This window comes from Mercurialis annua, linkage group LG1-X (assembly GCF_937616625.2).
Source record: "Mercurialis annua linkage group LG1-X, ddMerAnnu1.2, whole genome shotgun sequence".
Classification (NCBI taxonomy): domain Eukaryota; kingdom Viridiplantae; phylum Streptophyta; class Magnoliopsida; order Malpighiales; family Euphorbiaceae; genus Mercurialis; species Mercurialis annua.
Window position 1 is genome coordinate 57,685,801 of NC_065570.1, and position 19,324 is coordinate 57,705,124.

Consider the following 19,324-nt stretch of genomic DNA (forward strand, 5'->3'; position numbering starts at 1 on the left):
AAGGGTGAATTATTTATAGTATTTCGTGTACAGTAAATACGTGTTGAATAGTATTTCTCTTAGTAAAATACTAGTATCATATAGTATTATGTAAAATACTAGTATCATATAGTATTATGTAAAATACTACTATTCCGAAATAGATATGAGCTGCTATACCAAACCATTAAGATATGGTGAGTAAATTGATTACTAGTATTATTTTAGGGTCATTCTAGAGTACCACTGAAGTTTAGGTACCACTGACTATGATAACCGTTAGATCATTTTTTGATTAGTTTCCTCCGTTGATTATTTATCAGCTACTTATTCAGTGGGTGACATAATTAAATCACAGTCGTCTCTTATATGCTCAGCACAATTATCTCTAACCTGTTCCACCACCAACAAGAGTTCCACGCCACCACCAACAGCTTCTCCACTTCCACCTCCTCCACTCCTCACCCAACCACCACCACCACTGCAACCGCTCCCTCTCTTCTCTTCTCCCATCAGATCCTCACTTTCCCTTCTCCCTCTATTCACTAGCCGACTCTGATCGTCCCGCCCTCTCATTCCGCTCTTCAATCGACGCTTCGTTTTTAGCTCTCTCAAACCCCGGTTCTGACCCACTCTTCAAATGGCTTTACGAAACGTTTTGTAGATAGGATACCCATCCTCGTTTCATTTTCTTTCTTTTATCCTCTGTTTTTGGGTTTGTTTCCGCCGAGAATTCACTCCTCGGATTCTGCCTCAAGTCCTTCACTTGTTAGGTTTGAAGCTGTTCTTCTTGCTTTTTACTTATCTGAAGCTAAATCCTGCAGCAGTCAGGCGGTTCTTGTGCAAATTCCTGATCTTTCTCAACCTTTTCTTCATCATACTCCTCGTACTAAGGTTAGTTCAACTTGTTGTCAAGTATTAGTCTGTCTGTAGGAGTTTTGTCTCCTCTTAAGCCTCAAATTACTGATAAGTCGACTAAACGCCCCATCATTGTTGGTGTTATTCTTGATTGTTATTTTTTTGGGAGCTCGAAGAACTCTGTACCCATTTGCCAAATTCCTCAGTGTGCTCTCGTGGGTGCGTGGGAAATGTCCATGTATATCGGTCAGTTAGAGTTCTATAACGGGGAAGCACCGGACCGTATGAATAGCTTATGAGGAAGTTCATATTGTGATGGTAAACAATACTTCTATGTCTCTGAGTAAAATATTATGGCTGTTTTAACCGGAATGTAGTAGCGAGTGAGGGAACTGATATATTTCTTGTGTCAGGTTTGGAAGGCATAGTTGGTATTAACTGATTTTTTGTTGCATAAGATGTTTACTTCATCTAAATTTGATGGGATTAGTTCGTTGGAACTCGGTACTGGAACTGTTATGTATCTTTAGACTACATGGTTAATTTATAGCAGAAGTTCTCAATCACCGATTACATGCTTCGCGAACTCACAGTACTCGGAGAATTCAAGCCGTACGGCTTAATAGCTGAAGCTCTCGACGACAAGCCTGAATATAACAATGTCGCCGCTGATAAGTACGACTACTTCCTTTTTGACCCCGAAATCGTCCGAGACCCATGCGAACTCAACGATTCTGATATTTCCGAGTCTCCTTTTGGTGATCAGTGTGATCACGAGCTCTTCATTCGAGGAAACACGTAAGTTACTCTGTGTAGTCTGTATTGATTTGAATTTTATTTAGTTTGCTTGAAATTTAGAATTATTATTTGAGGATTTCATTTTTATGATTTATTATTGTTGGGTGTAACAGGATAATATGGTCGATAGGCTCGCGAGTTTTCAAGAGATTCACGTCTCCCACTCCGGTTAAAATGGTAAGTGTCTTCTATGTTACTTGCGACATGTGCATTATGCTTAATACTTTTTTAATTAATGATATTGAGATTCTATTATTAATTGCTATATTAGGCGTGCTGGTGTCGCCTGGGCGATACATCTGAGGCTTTGCTATGCGTCTTGCAAATTGATTCTCTAACGGTATGCAGCATATCAGGTAAGCTTAGAAGGAAGAATTTGTTGATTATTGAGTTAAGTGATCAAAGTTGTTCTTATTTATTCTCCGGAGACTTGAATTTTTTCCAAATTATATATTGCAATAATGTGTTATTAGGGTAAATTACTGATAGTTTTTTTATATGTGTAATCAAAGTTTTAAATGTAGTGTTATGTTGGTTGTTTGGTATACCATTGTGTGCATGAACTTTCTTCATTTGGACATCAGCTAACTGAGAGCAGCAAATTCTGTGTGATGATCTTGTTATTTTTTGCCTGCTATGCTGTTTATTTTATTTGTATGTTCATTGAAGCAACGTAATTGTTGTTTTTTTAATTCTGGAACTTAGTTCAATTATTTTATTCGTCATTCGGTTTCATGGGGTTGTGCTTGATTCATTTCTGAACTTACCATGCAATCTTCTTAATTTTATTTCTTTTCTTTTTTAACTTTTACCAGGTGAATTAATATCCATTCCCCTTCCCTGTACTATTACTTCGATGTGGCCTCTTCCATTTGATTTGTTACTTCAGTCAGTAGCTGAAGGAGGTACATCAACCCAACCTACATTTTTATCAACAAGTCCTTTATCAGATACGCGTGATATTTTCCGCTCTCGGAAAGATATTAGTCAGAGTCCATAACATAATGTCGCTTTTATGGGTACAATTGATAATTTTAATCAAAGCAGAAACAGCTACATCTCGCATCTGATTCTGAAGGATTTGCTGGAAGAGCCGCAGGTATTTATATGTTCTGCATATCTGGCTTTTAGTAAATTTTAGAGTCAGAAACAATCCATGTTACTAAAACATTGTCAGTCTATTTATATTGAAGAAAGAGGAAAATTGAGCATAATGAAGGATTTTGATGAAAGAACAATTTGAACAAGTGATCAAGCTTCTCTAATGGCTTCATATAACAAAGGTATCTTTTTTTTTGACTTGATACATTACGTATTTTGTTTTCCTCACCTTGCAAAGTATAAAGTTATTCGGATGGTAATTATTGGTGGGATTCTGCTCCAATTTTTTGCAATAGAGAAATTTGTAATGATTTAGATAATCTTTCAAGATATAGATTTGTCTAATGTGGGAAGGGTTTTTTTGATTTTATGTGGTTTGTTGGAATCATCTGTCGGCAGGGCTCTGATATTCTGCATTTTCTATTTTGGGTTCATAGTTGGTGCGTATTTGCTTGGTTTTGGACAGTGCATTGGTGGTTAAAGCTTGGACCTGGTTGCTGCAAATCTGATTTGTCTCTTCATTATTGGTTCATGAAGTGTTTGTTGCTTTCAAAGAAGTCTTCTCAGATTTTGCTCCTTACATGTGTTTTTGGCTCTACAGTTCTTATTGGTTCGTGACGTATTCTAGCTCGTCGAACAAAAGTTGAAATCGATATTTCTGAGAGTTAAATTAAACAAGTAAACCTTATCGTTGTAAATTTTGAAAAGTTAGGTAGTTGAAGCCTTCTACTTGCTTGCAACTACATTTCTGTTGGGAATGTTTCATACAGCAAGACATATATAAATCATTTTTTTATTATTAAATAATTAGTGAATCTTGGAGCAATGAGTTTTTTATATTTATTTTTAAAAATGTATTGAGAAAATAAAGCCATTTAATATAAAATAATATCAATATTTAAATTATATGATATTGTTTAACTCGACCAAATAATCTTTTTTTGAAAATTTATATAAACCGTATTATTTTAGATTTTTTATTGAAAGAAGTAAACTACTAAATAGCTAAACAATTAAAAAAATGAAAAGAAGTATTAAAATAAAGCTAATTAAAATACCAAGAATTAATTATATGTAAAAGGATTAGTTTGTATTATTAATTCTCTGTCAAAGGTTTTTGTATTATCAACTTTGTAATTAATTCATAAAAAAAAACTTAGTGATTAAAAGTAAGACCCACTATTATAAAACTAGGGGTGTAACCGAGTCGAGTCGAAACAAAATGCAAATTTTTGTACATTTCTACATGATTGACAGAGAGTGAAATGCCGAGATCAAACAATTAAATTTGTTATGAAGTGGTAAAAACTAAAAACAAGATGCGGAAAACAACACTCAGAATGTCTTGAACCCCAATATGTCCCATACATCAATCTCTCACAGAACGAGCCTTTTGCCAATGCAATGCACCAACATCCATGATCTTATGCTCCTACAAAAACAGAAGGATTAACCAGGAGTTAGAATTCGATCTTCCAAGACTCCAACATCGATTTTTATTATTTAATCACTCTCTATCTATCTAGCACCAAAACAGAAACGAATATGGGAGATGCCAAATTGATAAACATAAAACAATAATAAGAATATGTTATAAATATAGAATTTGGAAGTTTCACAATCGCTTTTGGAAAAAAAATCAAATACGAAAACGTAGCACCCAAGATTTTATTGTAGCATGACAAGCGCTGCAAGATCAATGTTGAGAAAGTTCATAGCATGACAAGCACCCTCTAATAAAACGACCCAGTAAAATAGAACATTAGAATAAGGAAGAAAGAAAAGCTCCAAATTATTTTAAGAAACCAGCACAAACTAACCTTATGATTATTGACTGGTATTTTCCATATGCATATCATTATGACCAAAGAAACAAAATGAGGAAGAAGGACCTTTGAAAGATAACATACTGAAATGCACAATAAAGAATGCTAAGAATCTGTTACCTTTCATCATCTTATTGTAAGCAGTGTCTGCTATGGCATAAATATGAGGATTGTCCATAAGTTTCTGTTTGTAAGCCTCGATAATTTTACTTCCAAAGAGTGGCACAGGTTTAAAGGGATGGACAGGGATCAATACAGGCCCTGCTTTACTCTGCATGATTAAACACGAGAACGGTTGAGAGGAGTGTAAAGAGATTTATAGCTTACTAACAAGAGCAATAGTAATCTATTGTATAATATCCTCAGAATAACGGTGCTTAAGATTGTAATGAACTCTATGTCAATGGAACCAAATTCTTTGAAAGCAAAATTTGCCAATTTTTGCACATCAGAGGGTTGGCAAACATCACATGCTATTCCAAATCCTTAAACCAACAGCAACTCTATACCCGTAAAACAATTACAATAACCTCATAAGCAACCTAACAAACGACATAATTCAATTTCAACAAAAATAAAGCAAACCTTACGAATGAGGCAGTCCAAGACTGAACTCTTGAGTTCGTCAGTAGTAATACTAGTAGCTCCTGCTGTATAAACTGCTGCTACCACTATTTGGCTTCTCCTCAAACGTTGCTCTTGTCACGAACTTACCAAATTTTGCTGAAAAATACATTTTTCAAATTAGTATAAATTCTTTCAAACTAAAAAGGAAAAGCGAAGAAAACAAATAGAAGAAATGATAACCTAGGGTTTCGATTTCGTAAAAATACAAAGCTCCTCCACCGTCACCTGCATCACAACGAAGAAGAAAACACAATATAATCAACATCTACTAATAACACCAGTTTTAAATTTTACTACAGAGAAAAATGGCAATGATTCCAAGTTTTTTGGGCAATGCACGAAGCAGTATCTTCTATCCTTTCTCATCTTTTGACTTTTCAGATCCATTCAAAGGCTTTCCTTCCTCTTCTTCGCTAATGTCCGGTGAAAATTCGGCCTTCGTTAACAACCGCGTCGACCGGAAGGAGACACTGAAGCCCATGTTTTCAAAGCTGAACTTCCAAGGCTAAAAAAAGAGGAAGTGAAAGTGGAGGTTGAGGATGATAGAGCAGCAGAGAAAGGAGTGTAAAGAAGGAAGACAAGAATGATAAGTGGCAATTAGAAATGGAAACCTAGGGCAGAAAAATAAAATTAACTGGAAAAAAATAAAATTACCTGCTATAGCAGGTTAAAACAGATGAATGACACAAGTGGTACCACAGCCTAAGTGGTACCGTATAACTAGCCATTATTTTAAAAGTAATTTTAAAAAAAAAGTGTGGATGAATTGAAAGGGGGAGGTCACACAATAAATATGCTCAACAAAAAACAGCGAATAATCGGAAATAACGACCAAATCCCAATGCACACTTCACTGCCAAACAAAAAACCCTTAATTTCCCATTTCACTAAACTTTATCAACAAACTTTCACCCAGTTCTTCTTCTCTTCCATATTTTTCTTTAATCGCTACTTATAATGGAAAGCTACGTATGGCAAATATTAATTTTAGGAGTGATTTCATGGACAACGCTATTTCTCTTCATGCGAAAGATTTTACCCAATCGTTCTTTTGATTTCTGCAATCGTCTCGTTTCTACGATCCATGCTATATCCGCTGTCACGTTAGCTTCTCTTTCTGTTCAAAATTGGAGGCGTCCGATTACTCCCTTGGCTTCAGAATGTTCCCCGAGTCAGGTAATTTTGTAAATTCAGCTTCAAATTCCGGAAAAATGATAATGAATTTTATGTAATTTAATTGAATAAGAAAACATATGAGCAGGTTATAACAGTAGCAGTGAGCGTTTCTTATCTGATATATGATCTGGTGTGCTGCCAATTCGACGTGCGATTCAGTTTTGATAATACGCTTCATCATTTGGTTAGCATTCTTGGTTTAGGAGCTGGCCTTGTATATCGAAAGGTAATTTTGGAATTTTAGCTTCATTATTGGATCAGTTAATTGTAAAATTAATTATGATTCCTGATTATTTTTCAAGTTCTTAACTGAGATTTGATACTTATCTTATTTTTAGTTCAAATTCAATTGATTTTAGAATAGAATTATTTAATCTTATCAAAAGTTGAAGTCAATACAACTTTATAAGAGTACAGTCTAATACTAAAAAAAACTAATATAAAAAGAGCTTTTGATTTATGGAGAAATAAATATGTACAGCACACGTTAGATGAACTAATTTTCTACTTTTGGTAGGTCAAACTTGAATGTCAAACTTGAATGTCAATTGATGTTTGTTTTCGAAACAATTATTCAATACAAGTTGTGCAACAGACCAATGAGATATTAGCAATGTTAGGATATTTAATGCTAAATTGATACTCCAGTAATTAATTATTTCAATATCACAAATGCTTATTACTTGTTATAAAAGTGACGTGGCACAACTATTACGTGAAATAAACACTCTTGTTTTCGTTTTTTTTTAATGGAAATTTGGATGAACTTTTAACTGTTCTTTTTTAAATCAGACTAAATTATTGCCCCCAACAATAAGTTGCAGTATGGTTGAATTATGTTCTGTGAATAAAACATAGAGAACGCCAAATATTTCAAATTCAAAGTTCTCTATCTATCAAAATTAAAAAATTCCACTTTTTTATAAGAAGCAAGAACTACTAAAAAGAAAAGAAGTATTTCTTTTATGGAGTCGAATACAATTACTTGTCCCTTTGAATCATTCAAAATAAAAACTCAATATGTTCTTCTATTTGTATAATTTATGAATGGCCGTAAGCATTTGCTGGTGATAAATCTTAAATTACATTCTATATTGTATTAATTGCAGGCAGCACAATATTCTTTTAATAAAATTGGTAATTTGTATTTTAAATTGTCAAAATTTGAAAAGTCGTATCAAAATTTTAATGAATGCTAAAATTTATGATTTATTTTACAATTAGCTCTATAGTATATTATAATTATGAAATTTATAATCCTTTTGTTTTTGAACAAAGGGTCATTGTTGTTTCCAAATTTGTGTATCAAAGTTAATTAATTCGCACTTAGCCATTTTAATCAGTTAAATGTAGTAATATTTTTTTATTTTTAGATCAATTAGGGATAATAATCTATAACTTATGTCAAGTAACTCCCATAATTGGTTATAGTGTTTCTTGAACTCGTTAATTTTGTACAATTTAGGAGTTAATTAAATCTAGAAATAGAGAGTATCATCTTTGATTGATTAAAATGGTTAAGCGTGAGTTAACAGACTCACGCACAAGTCAAGGGACCAAAATGACTTTTTTATATTGTATTATTGTTTACTAGAATAGCTTAAAAAACTAATGAAACAGATACATAGATATGACTAATTTACATCTCCTAATTAAGATAATGAATTTATAAATATGTGCTCAATTTAGAGTGGGACAGAACTAGTTTCAGCTCTGTGGCTAACAGAAATTTCAAGCCCTTTCCTGCACCTAAGGGAACTTCTCAAGGAACTTGGTTACAGGAATACTGACCTTAATTTGGCAGCCGATGTAAGTTAACTTAATCTACTCTTAATTACAGTATGTTAAATGAATTCAGATTTAGTAATTGAACTTCCAATGTTGTACAGATAGCATTTGCCATGATATTCACATTTGGACGAATGATAGTCGGCCCTTATCTCACATATGCCACACTAAGCGCTGATAATCCACTAATTATTCAGGTACTTCATTCATAAACATCACCTTTATGGCGTAATTAATAAAGTGTGATTTTGCGGCGTTACTAATGCACCAAAATGACTACTTTTACTAGGTAATGTCATTTGGATTACAGATGGTGAGTGCTTTCTGGTTCTACAAGATTGTAAGGATGGTGAATTACAAGCTAGCCAGTAGTAAAACCACATCAAAAAAGGTTATGCTTGCTCAAAAGTTGAATTAAGCCGATGATAAATTTCAGGTGGGAAGTGTGCTGGCACAATGTTCATTGCGATTGATCTGCAAGAAACTTATTGTACAGATTTGACCATCTTTTAAGCTTAAATTTCTCTGTACCCTTTATTTTATTTTAATAATTAGTAGTAATAGATTAGCGTGACCATAATTTTCTAGCATTCTCCAATATTCTTTATCAACAAAATATAATAAAATCTTTCAAAATCCATATACTCTATCAAATCTAATTATCAAAAGTACAATAATTAGTAGAAATACAACATGAACAAAGAGTATGAGTTATATCTTCTTAAGCCCTCTGTAAACTAATAAAAAAATCGAAATGGGATAGGAGTATTTATATCAGTCTTGTTCTTAACTTGCTCTAAACCTTATTTTTATCAAAATTTAACGACCTAACAGCCAGCTAGAATATTAAAACAATTTCAAGTGAAACCAATTTATACGCATAGCAAAAATAAAAATAAAAATTCCCACTAACTGAAATGTTTATCATCTCTTTATGATCAAAATCATAAAAGTGGCTGGGCCTAGCTTGAATAGTTAAGCTCTAAGTGCATTAAGAGGTTGTGGTTCGAACCACGCCTCCGTAACTAACAAACTAACAATTGAGACTTGAAAGAGTCGATTTCCATCTTTGACAAAAAAAAATTATAAAAGCAAGCACGGAGTTGGCAACTTGTAGTGGAAATTTCATATGCCATACTTCAAAATCACAACTAGAGGAAAAGACTGGGGATTGATAAGATTTCCAGGTAGATTAATGTGGATAATTAGGCATGCTATTCATTAACAAATGGAACTCACTTTCTACATGTTCAAAGACTCGAGAGGTACAATATTTTTAAAAATTTAAGAGTTAAAATCCATGGATTCAAAGTTTGTAAACTGTGATATATGTCCTCATGATTAAAATGAAAACAATGCATCATAAATATTTGCAAGAAATATAACGCACTGCCCCACATTCCATGGCAACAAAAGAAAGCGTTTCTACTCCTTCCCAAAATCTGCATTATAGTGCGCGCTAGATTCAAGTTTCTTTGCCTCATTCAGCTTCCTCACAGCCTGCAAAATTGGAAAGAAAATGAGTATTTAAGAACATCCAGCAACTTTATAGCAGAAAGCATGTAATCTGAACTCAGTTCCTTGTTTGTACCAATCACAATGTCACACAATGCAATTATTAAACTTTAGAAAGCACATAAACTAAACTTAGGTTCTTGTTCCTACTAATATTGTTGTGAGATACCACATTTAAAAATTAGCATATAGAGAGAGATGAGATCCCATTTGATAATAGAAATCATAGAATTACCTTCATAAAGTCTTCATGAATGACATAATCCCATTCTGCACGAATTGCTGACATTCCAGCTTCCGTGCAAACATTGCGAAGATCGGCTCCGTTAAAACCCTGTGATAGTTGTAAAAATATTATAAGCAATAACTAATAAGGATTAGTAAATCTATAAAACATGCAAAACAATTATTTGGTTTACCTCTGCAAGTTTCACAACAGCTTCATAGTCGATCTCCCCATGCTTTGCGATTCCAGCAGCATGAATCTTAAGAATTTCCATTCTCGATTGTTCATTTGGCAATGGAATCTCTATTTTTCTGTTGCCATTATCATTTTAACCTAATATTCATAAACAAACATAAAATTTAATCATAAAGATTACCATATGGAAGTTGCCAAAAGAGGGGGAAAAAGAGGTTTTACATGGAGAGTAGTCACATGACATGCAGAAAATAACACTTCAATGTACTTAAATAGTCTACTTTAAGAAGCTGCAAAGCTTAACCAATAGTCATGAATACACATTTATTAGCAGGAAGAAATGCTTTTTCTGGAGGCCCAAGAGAATGCAGTTTATTGAAGCTACAGATTTCCAAGTATCAGAAAATGAAAAACATGCAAATTTAATCGCATATATAGCCGAATGTATTCTTCCATTCACAACCAGACCATTCTTAACTTGCCCATCAAAATACTGAACAATGAAATCGTATTGTGGAATATGAATTACCAATGAAGAAAATTCATTAACGTAATCTTTTTTTTTTTTTTTTTTTTGCCTTTTGCTAAATAACTGGGCTTCAATTTAACAGAAAAAACAGACCCTGTACTGCATCATGTATAAGCAAAATGATGGGAAGTAGACAAACACGCACCTACTTTAAAAGAGTAGACTACAAGAATGAAAATGTTCCAAGTGTAAAAAATGTTAGATAAGGTTAAATTTATAGACTAAAGTACCTTCCCAAGCTGATCAAACCCATCGAGCTGATTCAGTAACTCCATTAGTGTTCTCTGAATTTCACGATCAGCACTTGTTCCTTCACTAAATCGGCGTCCACCAATGGCATCAATTTCATCCATGAAAATAATGCAGGGCTGGGCAAACAGAAGCAATCAGTAGCATTATTGGTGGAATCAGGTATGAATGCCACAGAAAATCAAGTCCAAGTTCCATTACTCTTACCTAATGATCACGTGCATATCCAAACATTTCCCTTATCAACCTAGCACTTTCTCCAATATACTTATCAATAATGGCACTTGAAACAACCTTCACAAAAATAAAAGCATGTGTCAAACTAGAGAACCACTCGCAGTCAACAGAATTCAGGAGACATAAAGGATGAGTCAGTAAGATAATAATTTACCTTCAAAAAGTTAGCGTCTATATTACTCGCAATAGCCCTAGCCAATAATGTCTTTCCAGTACCAGGAGGTCCATATAAAAGGACACCATGAAACACAGAGCATATGCAATTGTGAGGAGCACATTAACTAACATCATCGACTTTGGACAAGTTAATGCTGATATGTTTATACGATTAGACAAATGACAAAAAAAAGGGAAAAGAAAACAAGAAATACAAAATAAATGGAATGACCAAATAATCACCTTGGGAGGTTTAATTCCCACTTATGAAAAGCTCAGGGTTCATAAGAGGTAGCTCAATAGATTCCCTCAATTCTCTAATTTGATCAGATAGACCACCCACAGCTGAATAGCTGACATTATCAGGATCTTCATGCAGCATATTATAAACAACTGGATCTACCTGTAAGCCCATGGCACAAAAAGATAAGACCTCGTGAGTTATATAACCAGCATGAACCTCAAGTTGAAAAAGAAAATTGTAAATAAGTGACAGCAGCCTGAAAGCAAATAACTCGCCTCGCGTGGAAGAGCACGCATAATTGTAAGTGTTGTCATATCAAGAACGACTCTAGTTCCTTGAACTAGTTTTTCCTTATCCACCTCGCTGCGGCAACCAACCACATATCGAGGTCCACTGCTTGCTTTAACAATCACTGAAACATAATGCAAATACCTATATTATGCTTTGCTCATCCATTATGCCTTAAAAACAGGTTCCAGAGCAAGAAATTGGGAATCAAGAGAAAAAGTTGAAATCAAAAGAAGCAAGTGCCACATTTACAAAGCTAAGAAAAAAGATATACATGCATTCATAAACCACACCTAATTATAACATGCAATTGAAACAGACATGTAAAAATTAATAAGAAAAAAATAAAAGAATTTTGATAAACTTACAGCGTTCATTGTCAAGAGATCGGAGAACTTCTCCAATGATCTAACCAACACTTTGAAGAGATTTCAAATCATCCTCGGTCTTGTTAAACTCTTTTCTTTGCAGATCTCAAATTTTCCCTCACTGCAACAACATAGCCTCAAAATTAAAGCTTCAATTTTTCAAAACAACAGAACAAAAAAAATTACATACAATTCAAGAGTCCGAAAGCTGACAGTTTTAACCGATGAGCAAAACAAGTTACAAAAACCAGCCATTTGAGTATAAACATAAAAAAGGTACAAAAGTATTGTGATTATCGATCATAATCATAATTAAATATATAAAAGCCAATCTAACAAGCATACAGAACGACTACTGATACAATTTAATTCCAAATTGAGAACCCTAATTTTCAATCTCGAAATCTCCTGTTAACAGCGTGTCAGCTTGACTATAAAACCTAAAATCTATTGAAGCTACCAGAAAAGATCGATTAAACAATAAAAAGCATAACCGAAGCTCGAATTAACTAACCAGTGCGTACTCTAGACTCAAATTCTTTGTGCTGGAGTAGCTTTTTGCGGGAATCGGCAATCGCAGTTCTACGCCGTGCGACATCTTCTTCAGTGCTCATGGTTCAAGTTCTGAGGTAGTTTTCCCCCTCTTTTTCCCTTTTCTTATTACCAAATCTAAAAGTTTTATGAACTACCGATGCTGACTTGCGAGTTGGGTCACCTGCAAGTGGTCGGAATTTTGCAATTACTATAATGAGTATAAACAAATACGTTGTCCTATTTTGTTTAGCTTAGGAAACGACAGCGCCCTCTACCGCGAGGAGGAATGACTACTTACACGATTTAACTCAAACCAAAAATCTGAACTCTTAAGACTTAAGTGGCGATTTGCCACTTCAATTTGTAAGCAGTGGACAATTAATATAGAAATTAATTTTATGGTAAATTAGTTGCAAAATTTGTAAATTATGGACAATTAATTCTATTTTAATAATTTGTCCCTTCAACTTATAAGCTAATTGTTCTATAAATTGTCAATTTACCCATTCAACTTGTAAGCTAATTTTTCCAAACGGAATTAATTGTCATAATTATTAAGTTCGTGATAAATTTACCTAAAAAGTTAATTTATGTATTAATTGTCAATTGCTTATAAGTTGAGGGAGACAAATTGTCATTTAATTCGAACTCTTAATATATCAATGATATCTTAAAAGTTATATTTACCAACCATATGGTGTGAGTGTGAATATCTTTAGGGAAAGAATAAGCCTTGTCCTAAAATATCTCACTATTTCTACTGTTTTTATTTGCGGTTCCACCTCTTAAAATTTCAATTTTAGCCTATATTTCAATTTTCAGTTTAAATAGAGTTGAAAAAGATTTAAATGTATCATTTAATATCGTTTCAATTCGGTACGGTTCTCGGTACGGTTATCTACCTAAGATCCAGAACCGTACCAATAAAATTTTCGGTACTGTTTGATTCGGGAAAAGTCAATGGTAAACGGATATTTTTCGGTCCTGGATATTTTCGGTCCAGTTTTCGGTTCGGTTTTGAGATATTTAGGAACCGTGCACACCCCTACTTGCAACAATAAAAGTTTCATTTGCGAATACATATAAATTAGCCATATAAGTGAATTCATGAAGGTATTATTTGGCTCAACTTTTTTGCTTTTGCTAAAGGATTTCGCTTTAACAGGGACAACAGATGTATTATCTGTATATGCAAAATGATGGCAAGTAGACAAATAAGGATATACTTCCGAAAGAACAACCAACCAAAATGAAAAATCTCCATTGCTTATGTGTGAAACTATGAATGAAATAAAAATGTCAGGCTGGGTTATAATGTGTAAACTAAAAAATACCTTTCCAAGCTGATCAAACCCGTCAAGTTGATTCAGTAACTCCATTAGAGTTCTTTGAATTTCACGATCTGCACTTGTACCCTCACTAAAACGGCGTCCACCAATGACATCAATCTCATCCATAAAAATGATGCAGGGCTAGAAAAAAAAGGAAAATTAATTTAAAAGACCAATGGAGCCATGAACCACACAGAAATAGCAAGTCTAGAAAAAAACCAGGATATGCTTACTTGGTGATCACGTGCATATCCAAACATTTCTCGAATCAACCTAGCACTTTCGCCAATGTATTTATCAATAATGGCACTTGAAACAACCTTCATTCAAATGTAAAGTACATATTAACAAGAGCCAAAAATAAGGGAAGGATGCTTGTTAAAGGAAAAAATATCGACCTTTAAGAAGTTGGCATCTATGTTACTTGCGATAGCCCTATCCAATAGCGTCTTTTCTGTATCAGTAGAATTAGTTTAAAAAGCTGGGTTTGCACTAACTTTTTTATACATTATATAGAATTCAAGAATACATCAAAACTTTATTTTTTTCTATCCAAAATTTAAAAAATTAATTTTTTAATTTTTATTAAGTGGAATTGATTCTTTTACCTTTAGATTATAATAAGAAGATATTATTTTTGAATCTATTTAAGCTAAATAAAAAAATATCTTACTCCATATTTGATCTAAATTAATTTAGTATATAAAATCTTTTAAAAGAATATTATTTATAAACAAAAAGTACTTCAAACAGTTTAAAAAATATATTTTATGTATGACACATATGAGAAATATTTTTGAAAAAAATAATATTTTATCTAAAATAGATTTATTAAAATATAATATCTAGTTAATTTATTTCATTTGAAATAACTCTATATTTATTATTTAGAATACTATATATAAAATTCAATTTGTTAAAAAAATCATTGATAAATTAAATTAGTTAAAACCTATATGTTTGGTAAAATCTGTAATTTGTAAGAAAATTAACTGAAAATATAAGAGAGAAACATAATTTTGTTCTCACAAAACAATCATCTTATTATAGTTTTAATTAAGGTAGATAAACTATAGTCTATATGTGTTCTTAATCTGAAAGACAAGAAAAAAGGAGATTTATGAATTTACGATTTTGACATGGAGTAGAAGATATTGAACATTCTCGAAATTTGTCTAAAAAATATCTTAATATATAAACTTGAACATGATACAGTTAGGCCCTTGAACTTTAAAAAAAAAATGGTGCATATTAGTCGTTTAGACTATTTAGTATTTCCATTACTCTTACCTTTTAAAAATTTGGAGTTGCAACTAAATTTATTTTTAGGAAGTTAGTAGTATTTTTTGAACCAAATTTGAGAATATATCAATTCGTTTTTGCCTTCTCAATTAGTCTGCAACAAAATCTAAATTGACAGTAATTACGACTTCGTAGCTAGCTGAATTGATAATCCTTAACATATACCGTAGTCCCTAAAAACCAATTACAAGGACGAGATTTCAAGCCCCTCCTAGATTTCATTCTGCACCAAGAAACTTTTCAAATAAAATCAAGATTACTGTAAAAAAAAAGTACATTAAAATTGAATTGAAAAAGTTCAAGATTTGAAAAGAAAGTAAACTTATATCTTATATGTACACAAGAAGAATCAAACATTCACCACGAAAAAAAAAAATGATACTGAGCTTCCAAAATAAGCCATTTACATTCCCGCACAGCCACTGTGGTTAGGATCAAAACTAATAAAAAAATCAGAACTCTTTTTGAAGATCTAATAACAACAATATTTGCTGCTTCCGAGCCGAGAAACCTAGATTTTGCCTATGTATAGTACACAGAGTTAGCAAACACATGATATGTGATCAAGAAATACACTGCAATTACAGGCTAAGACTTGGCTTTCCGTAAAACTTCCTTCAAAACCGACGCGATTCTACTCGACATGTGATCTTCCAAAAACCGTTCTTTCACCCGCTTGTATCCTTTCTTTCCCATCGTCAACCTCCTTTCAACGTGCGTGGCTAGTTTCACAATGTTATTTGCAAGCGGAATGACACCTTCTTTACCAGCAGGATGTAACAAACCTGTTGTCCCGTTCACAACAATCTCCATTGTTCCTCCAGCTGCAGTGCCCTGTGTAATTATTAAAGCTGATAATGTGAATCGGAAACAGAAAATAGCAAATTGGTAAACATGTGTTTGCTTACGCAACGTTTAACTATATACTAAGGCTTACCAAAACAGGTAATTGAAAGGCCATTGCTTCAATTGTTATCCGCCCAAAGCACTCACCCCGGGCCTGCACATGTGTAAGTTAATAAATCACGAGGTTACTTACTTCCCGTAAAAATGAAAAGTTCGTTACGCATAACTAACCTGAGAGTTCTGAACAAGAACATCGATGGAAGCCAAATATGGAGCAACAGTCAGAGTTTTGTTTACGAAGTGAACTCTATCTTGAATCTTTTTTTCCTGAACAAATTTACGCAGCTCGGTTTCAAACTTAGTTTGCGCGTTCATGTCACTTCCCACGACAACGGCATGCAATGATGGCACCTCCAGTTTTTTCTGTTGGAACAGTTGCAGACTCTCGTAAAATGAACGAAGAAAGAGATCCTGGCCTTTTCCTCGTGAAACACCTGCAATTACATGAGTCAAATCAAATGCAAAATAAATGGGATGAGTCATAATAGTTGCACATTTACTCTGGGAACATTATAGGTATTATTACAGCCTACCAAAAACCAAATCAAACTTGCAACAGGCACCATTCCACATTATAAGGAATATGAAGTGCATGAAAAATAAATTTACCAGTAAAGGGGTTATCAGCGTCAAATACTTAAAGAAAGAAATTGCACTAAAGGTGTTAAAGAACAAAATACATTGCACATAACATACACTATTCAGGGCAATTTCGCCACTGAAAACTGGATATTCAAAATGAGGATTGAGCTAAATGATAGACTCAATAGTTTGCATTAAGTAAATTATGTCGAACAATACTCAAAAGACTATCAACTGCTATTTGTAGCAGGCTGCATCCTCTAAGAGATGCTTGGAACCAAAGATTAAATTATAAATAAGCAAATTTTGATTTTTGTGAAATTTGACATGTCAGCTTCGGTGCTAATAGCAAGATTGTTAAACAGGCTGCTTTTGTTTAGAGTTCCCAACTACGACATCATAAATGCCAATTTCATTTTTTTCCTAAACATTTAGTTAAATTAAAGAGGGCTATGCTAGCAAAGAAGACGACACACAAGATAACTTATAATTGCTAAAAAATGGTCCAAATGAAATAATTTATCTTAACAACAAGAGGAGCATACTATTTATGATAGCAAAGAGGAGATCGTCATTTCTCACTCCAAGAGACTCCCGAACATGTTCACGGAGAACCCGTTTAGCCACAGTATCTTCGGCCACTTCCATGAGGTCCTTGCTATTTCCAAGGTGCACGACAAAAGTTTCAGGCATTTTAATCCTGCAGAGCAAAGCCAGTGATATTTTAGGTTTAGTATCAACTCCTGTGCATTTAATAAATAAGCTACTGAGACACACAAGAATACCCTAAACGCTCTCGAGTTCTGTTCTTCCAGTATTCAGCAGTTGTATGTGAATCAATCATAGCACCTGCAACAAAAGGGAGGTGCTTAACATACTCTAGTTTGAAATAATGCCCTCGCATTTCATGTATCCACCAAAGAACCTTGGGTAGAACTTGCTTAACATTCTCCTTCAAGACAGCATCCAACCACTTCCCAGCCACAGCCGTATTTAGAACGACCAAGTCAGCCTTAAGAGCTGTATCAATTGCTTTCTGACCTTTCGCAGATAATACCTAACAATGATGCAAAAATACCTAATCATTGTGTGCAGCTGCACAATTTACAATCTGTTTATACTTAATTTTTTATTGCTACGAAATAATAAAAAACACAGTTGAATTTTTTTTTTACCTGAACTCCACGATCCAACATTTTATTTTCCAAACTGTAAATAACCTCATCAGGTTCCGTAGTTTTCTGATTAGTAATCCAAACAACGTGAGCACCAACACCTCTTAACAAAAAAGCCAGCTCCATTAACAGCAATGGTCCACCTGAACATATTTAAAAAAAAAACTCATTTTCACGAGAAACAAACAGAAAACAAGAAAAATAACTAAATTTCAGCAGAGAGAGTTGTTAAGAGAGTTACCAGAAAGAGAAAGCTCGTGAGAAACAAGGAGAACGAGCTTAGACTTCATGAAATCAAGAGGATTTGGAGGTAAACGAGGATGAAATTGAGGGTTTTCAGATTCTTTAGATTCTCCAAAATTGTTTCTAGTAGTAGAGGCTGAATGACAAGAATCGAAGGCGGATCTTATAAAAAACACCATTAGAGTTGATAAAGTGAAGAATGCGAGAATCATCACTGGCCATCTCTTCTTGTGCTTTGTAAGCCATGCGCCTGATTGTTTCGCCATTCTATTTTGCCCTTTTTCTTTTAGGGCTTACGATATGATTCTGAGCTTCTTTGATGGTGAAATGAGTGTTTAGGAACGGAACAACGACGACCGGTAGAGAACCATTGCCGGAATTAACCAAAAACTTACAACTTCACTTCATTCGTCACTGTCATTGCCATTGGCACATGAGAAGAAATGATCTCTGGTTCGATTTAGGTTTACCATCTACTTTTGGGCCTATAATCATTGGGCTTCATTGGGTTACAAAGGGCTTAATAAATTAAACTTTTTTCTTGGAAACTTAATCAATCAGACTCAAATGCCCCTCAATTTGCTTGATTTGTACAATTTAAACATAAATTAATTTTACTTCCTCCCGGTCAGGGTTTAAAAGAGTTGAACTAGTCGTTAGTTAGTCGAGATCGAGTTAAAAAAAACTCAAAATCGATTCGAAAAATTTGAGATGAGCTCGAGTTTCATCTCGAGCCGAGTTCGAGTATCAACTACACTTTCGAGGCTCGCTAGCCAAAGCAGTCTTTCTGTAAATAAATAATAATTATTATTTTTACTATGCTAACTTTTATACTTTTTAAATCTAGGTGTCTATAAGTATAAATTGATTAAACTATATAAAAATACATTTATTTTGAATATTTTTTAAATAATTATCTTTATTTTTATTAAACTCAAACCACTATCAAGTATCACGAATAACAAATTTAATCCTATAAAAGTAACTATTTATAATTTAGATTCCCAAAATTAAAAGCTCGTGTTAAAATTATAAATACGCTAAAATTTATTTTACAAATATATCAAAATTCAAGTATGATAATGTAAATT

At 33.5% G+C, this 19,324-nt stretch overlaps 3 protein-coding genes and 2 pseudogenes across 9 annotated transcripts; 3 read left to right on the top strand and 2 right to left on the bottom strand.

Annotated features, from left to right (window-relative positions):
* Positions 1 to 293: 293 nt before the first annotated feature.
* On the top strand, positions 294 to 3,562 carry LOC126665618 (anaphase-promoting complex subunit 1-like). Of its 7 annotated transcripts, none has more exons than XM_050358458.2 (7): positions 294 to 1,635; positions 1,749 to 1,812; positions 1,907 to 1,991; positions 2,451 to 2,540; positions 2,683 to 2,734; positions 2,813 to 2,918; positions 3,174 to 3,562. In XM_050358458.2, the coding sequence occupies exons 1-5, from the start codon at positions 1,412 to 1,414 to the stop codon at positions 2,703 to 2,705; spliced, it is 486 nt and encodes a 161-aa protein (XP_050214415.1). In that variant the 5' UTR covers positions 294 to 1,411; the 3' UTR covers positions 2,706 to 2,734; positions 2,813 to 2,918; positions 3,174 to 3,562. The 7 variants fall into 7 exon arrangements, with proteins under 7 accessions (XP_050214415.1, XP_050214416.1, XP_055960226.1 ...); XM_050358459.2 differs by having other exon boundaries at positions 295 to 1,635; positions 2,829 to 2,918; XM_056104252.1 differs by having other exon boundaries at positions 303 to 1,155; positions 1,251 to 1,635; positions 2,451 to 2,734; positions 2,829 to 2,918.
* A 1,789-nt stretch (positions 3,563 to 5,351) lies between these two features.
* On the top strand, positions 5,352 to 5,927 carry LOC126659227 (18.2 kDa class I heat shock protein-like; annotated as a pseudogene).
* A 70-nt stretch (positions 5,928 to 5,997) lies between these two features.
* LOC126659211 (uncharacterized) lies at positions 5,998 to 8,733 on the top strand. Its single transcript, XM_050352721.2, has 5 exons — positions 5,998 to 6,365; positions 6,451 to 6,591; positions 8,055 to 8,174; positions 8,255 to 8,350; positions 8,443 to 8,733. The coding sequence occupies exons 1-5, from the start codon at positions 6,147 to 6,149 to the stop codon at positions 8,569 to 8,571; spliced, it is 705 nt and encodes a 234-aa protein (XP_050208678.1). The 5' UTR covers positions 5,998 to 6,146; the 3' UTR covers positions 8,572 to 8,733.
* Positions 8,734 to 9,345: 612 nt separating this feature from the next.
* LOC126659243 (26S proteasome regulatory subunit S10B homolog B-like) lies at positions 9,346 to 12,993 on the bottom strand (annotated as a pseudogene).
* A 2,700-nt stretch (positions 12,994 to 15,693) lies between these two features.
* LOC126665294 (uncharacterized) lies at positions 15,694 to 18,698 on the bottom strand. The gene is made up of 7 exons (XM_050358051.2): positions 18,232 to 18,698; positions 17,991 to 18,133; positions 17,601 to 17,872; positions 17,361 to 17,515; positions 16,405 to 16,667; positions 16,265 to 16,327; positions 15,694 to 16,161 (listed from the first exon to the last, which is right to left on the bottom strand). Exons 1-7 carry the CDS (start codon positions 18,497 to 18,499, stop codon positions 15,916 to 15,918), a joined length of 1,410 nt encoding a protein of 469 aa, XP_050214008.1. The 5' UTR covers positions 18,500 to 18,698; the 3' UTR covers positions 15,694 to 15,915.
* Positions 18,699 to 19,324: the final 626 nt, after the last annotated feature.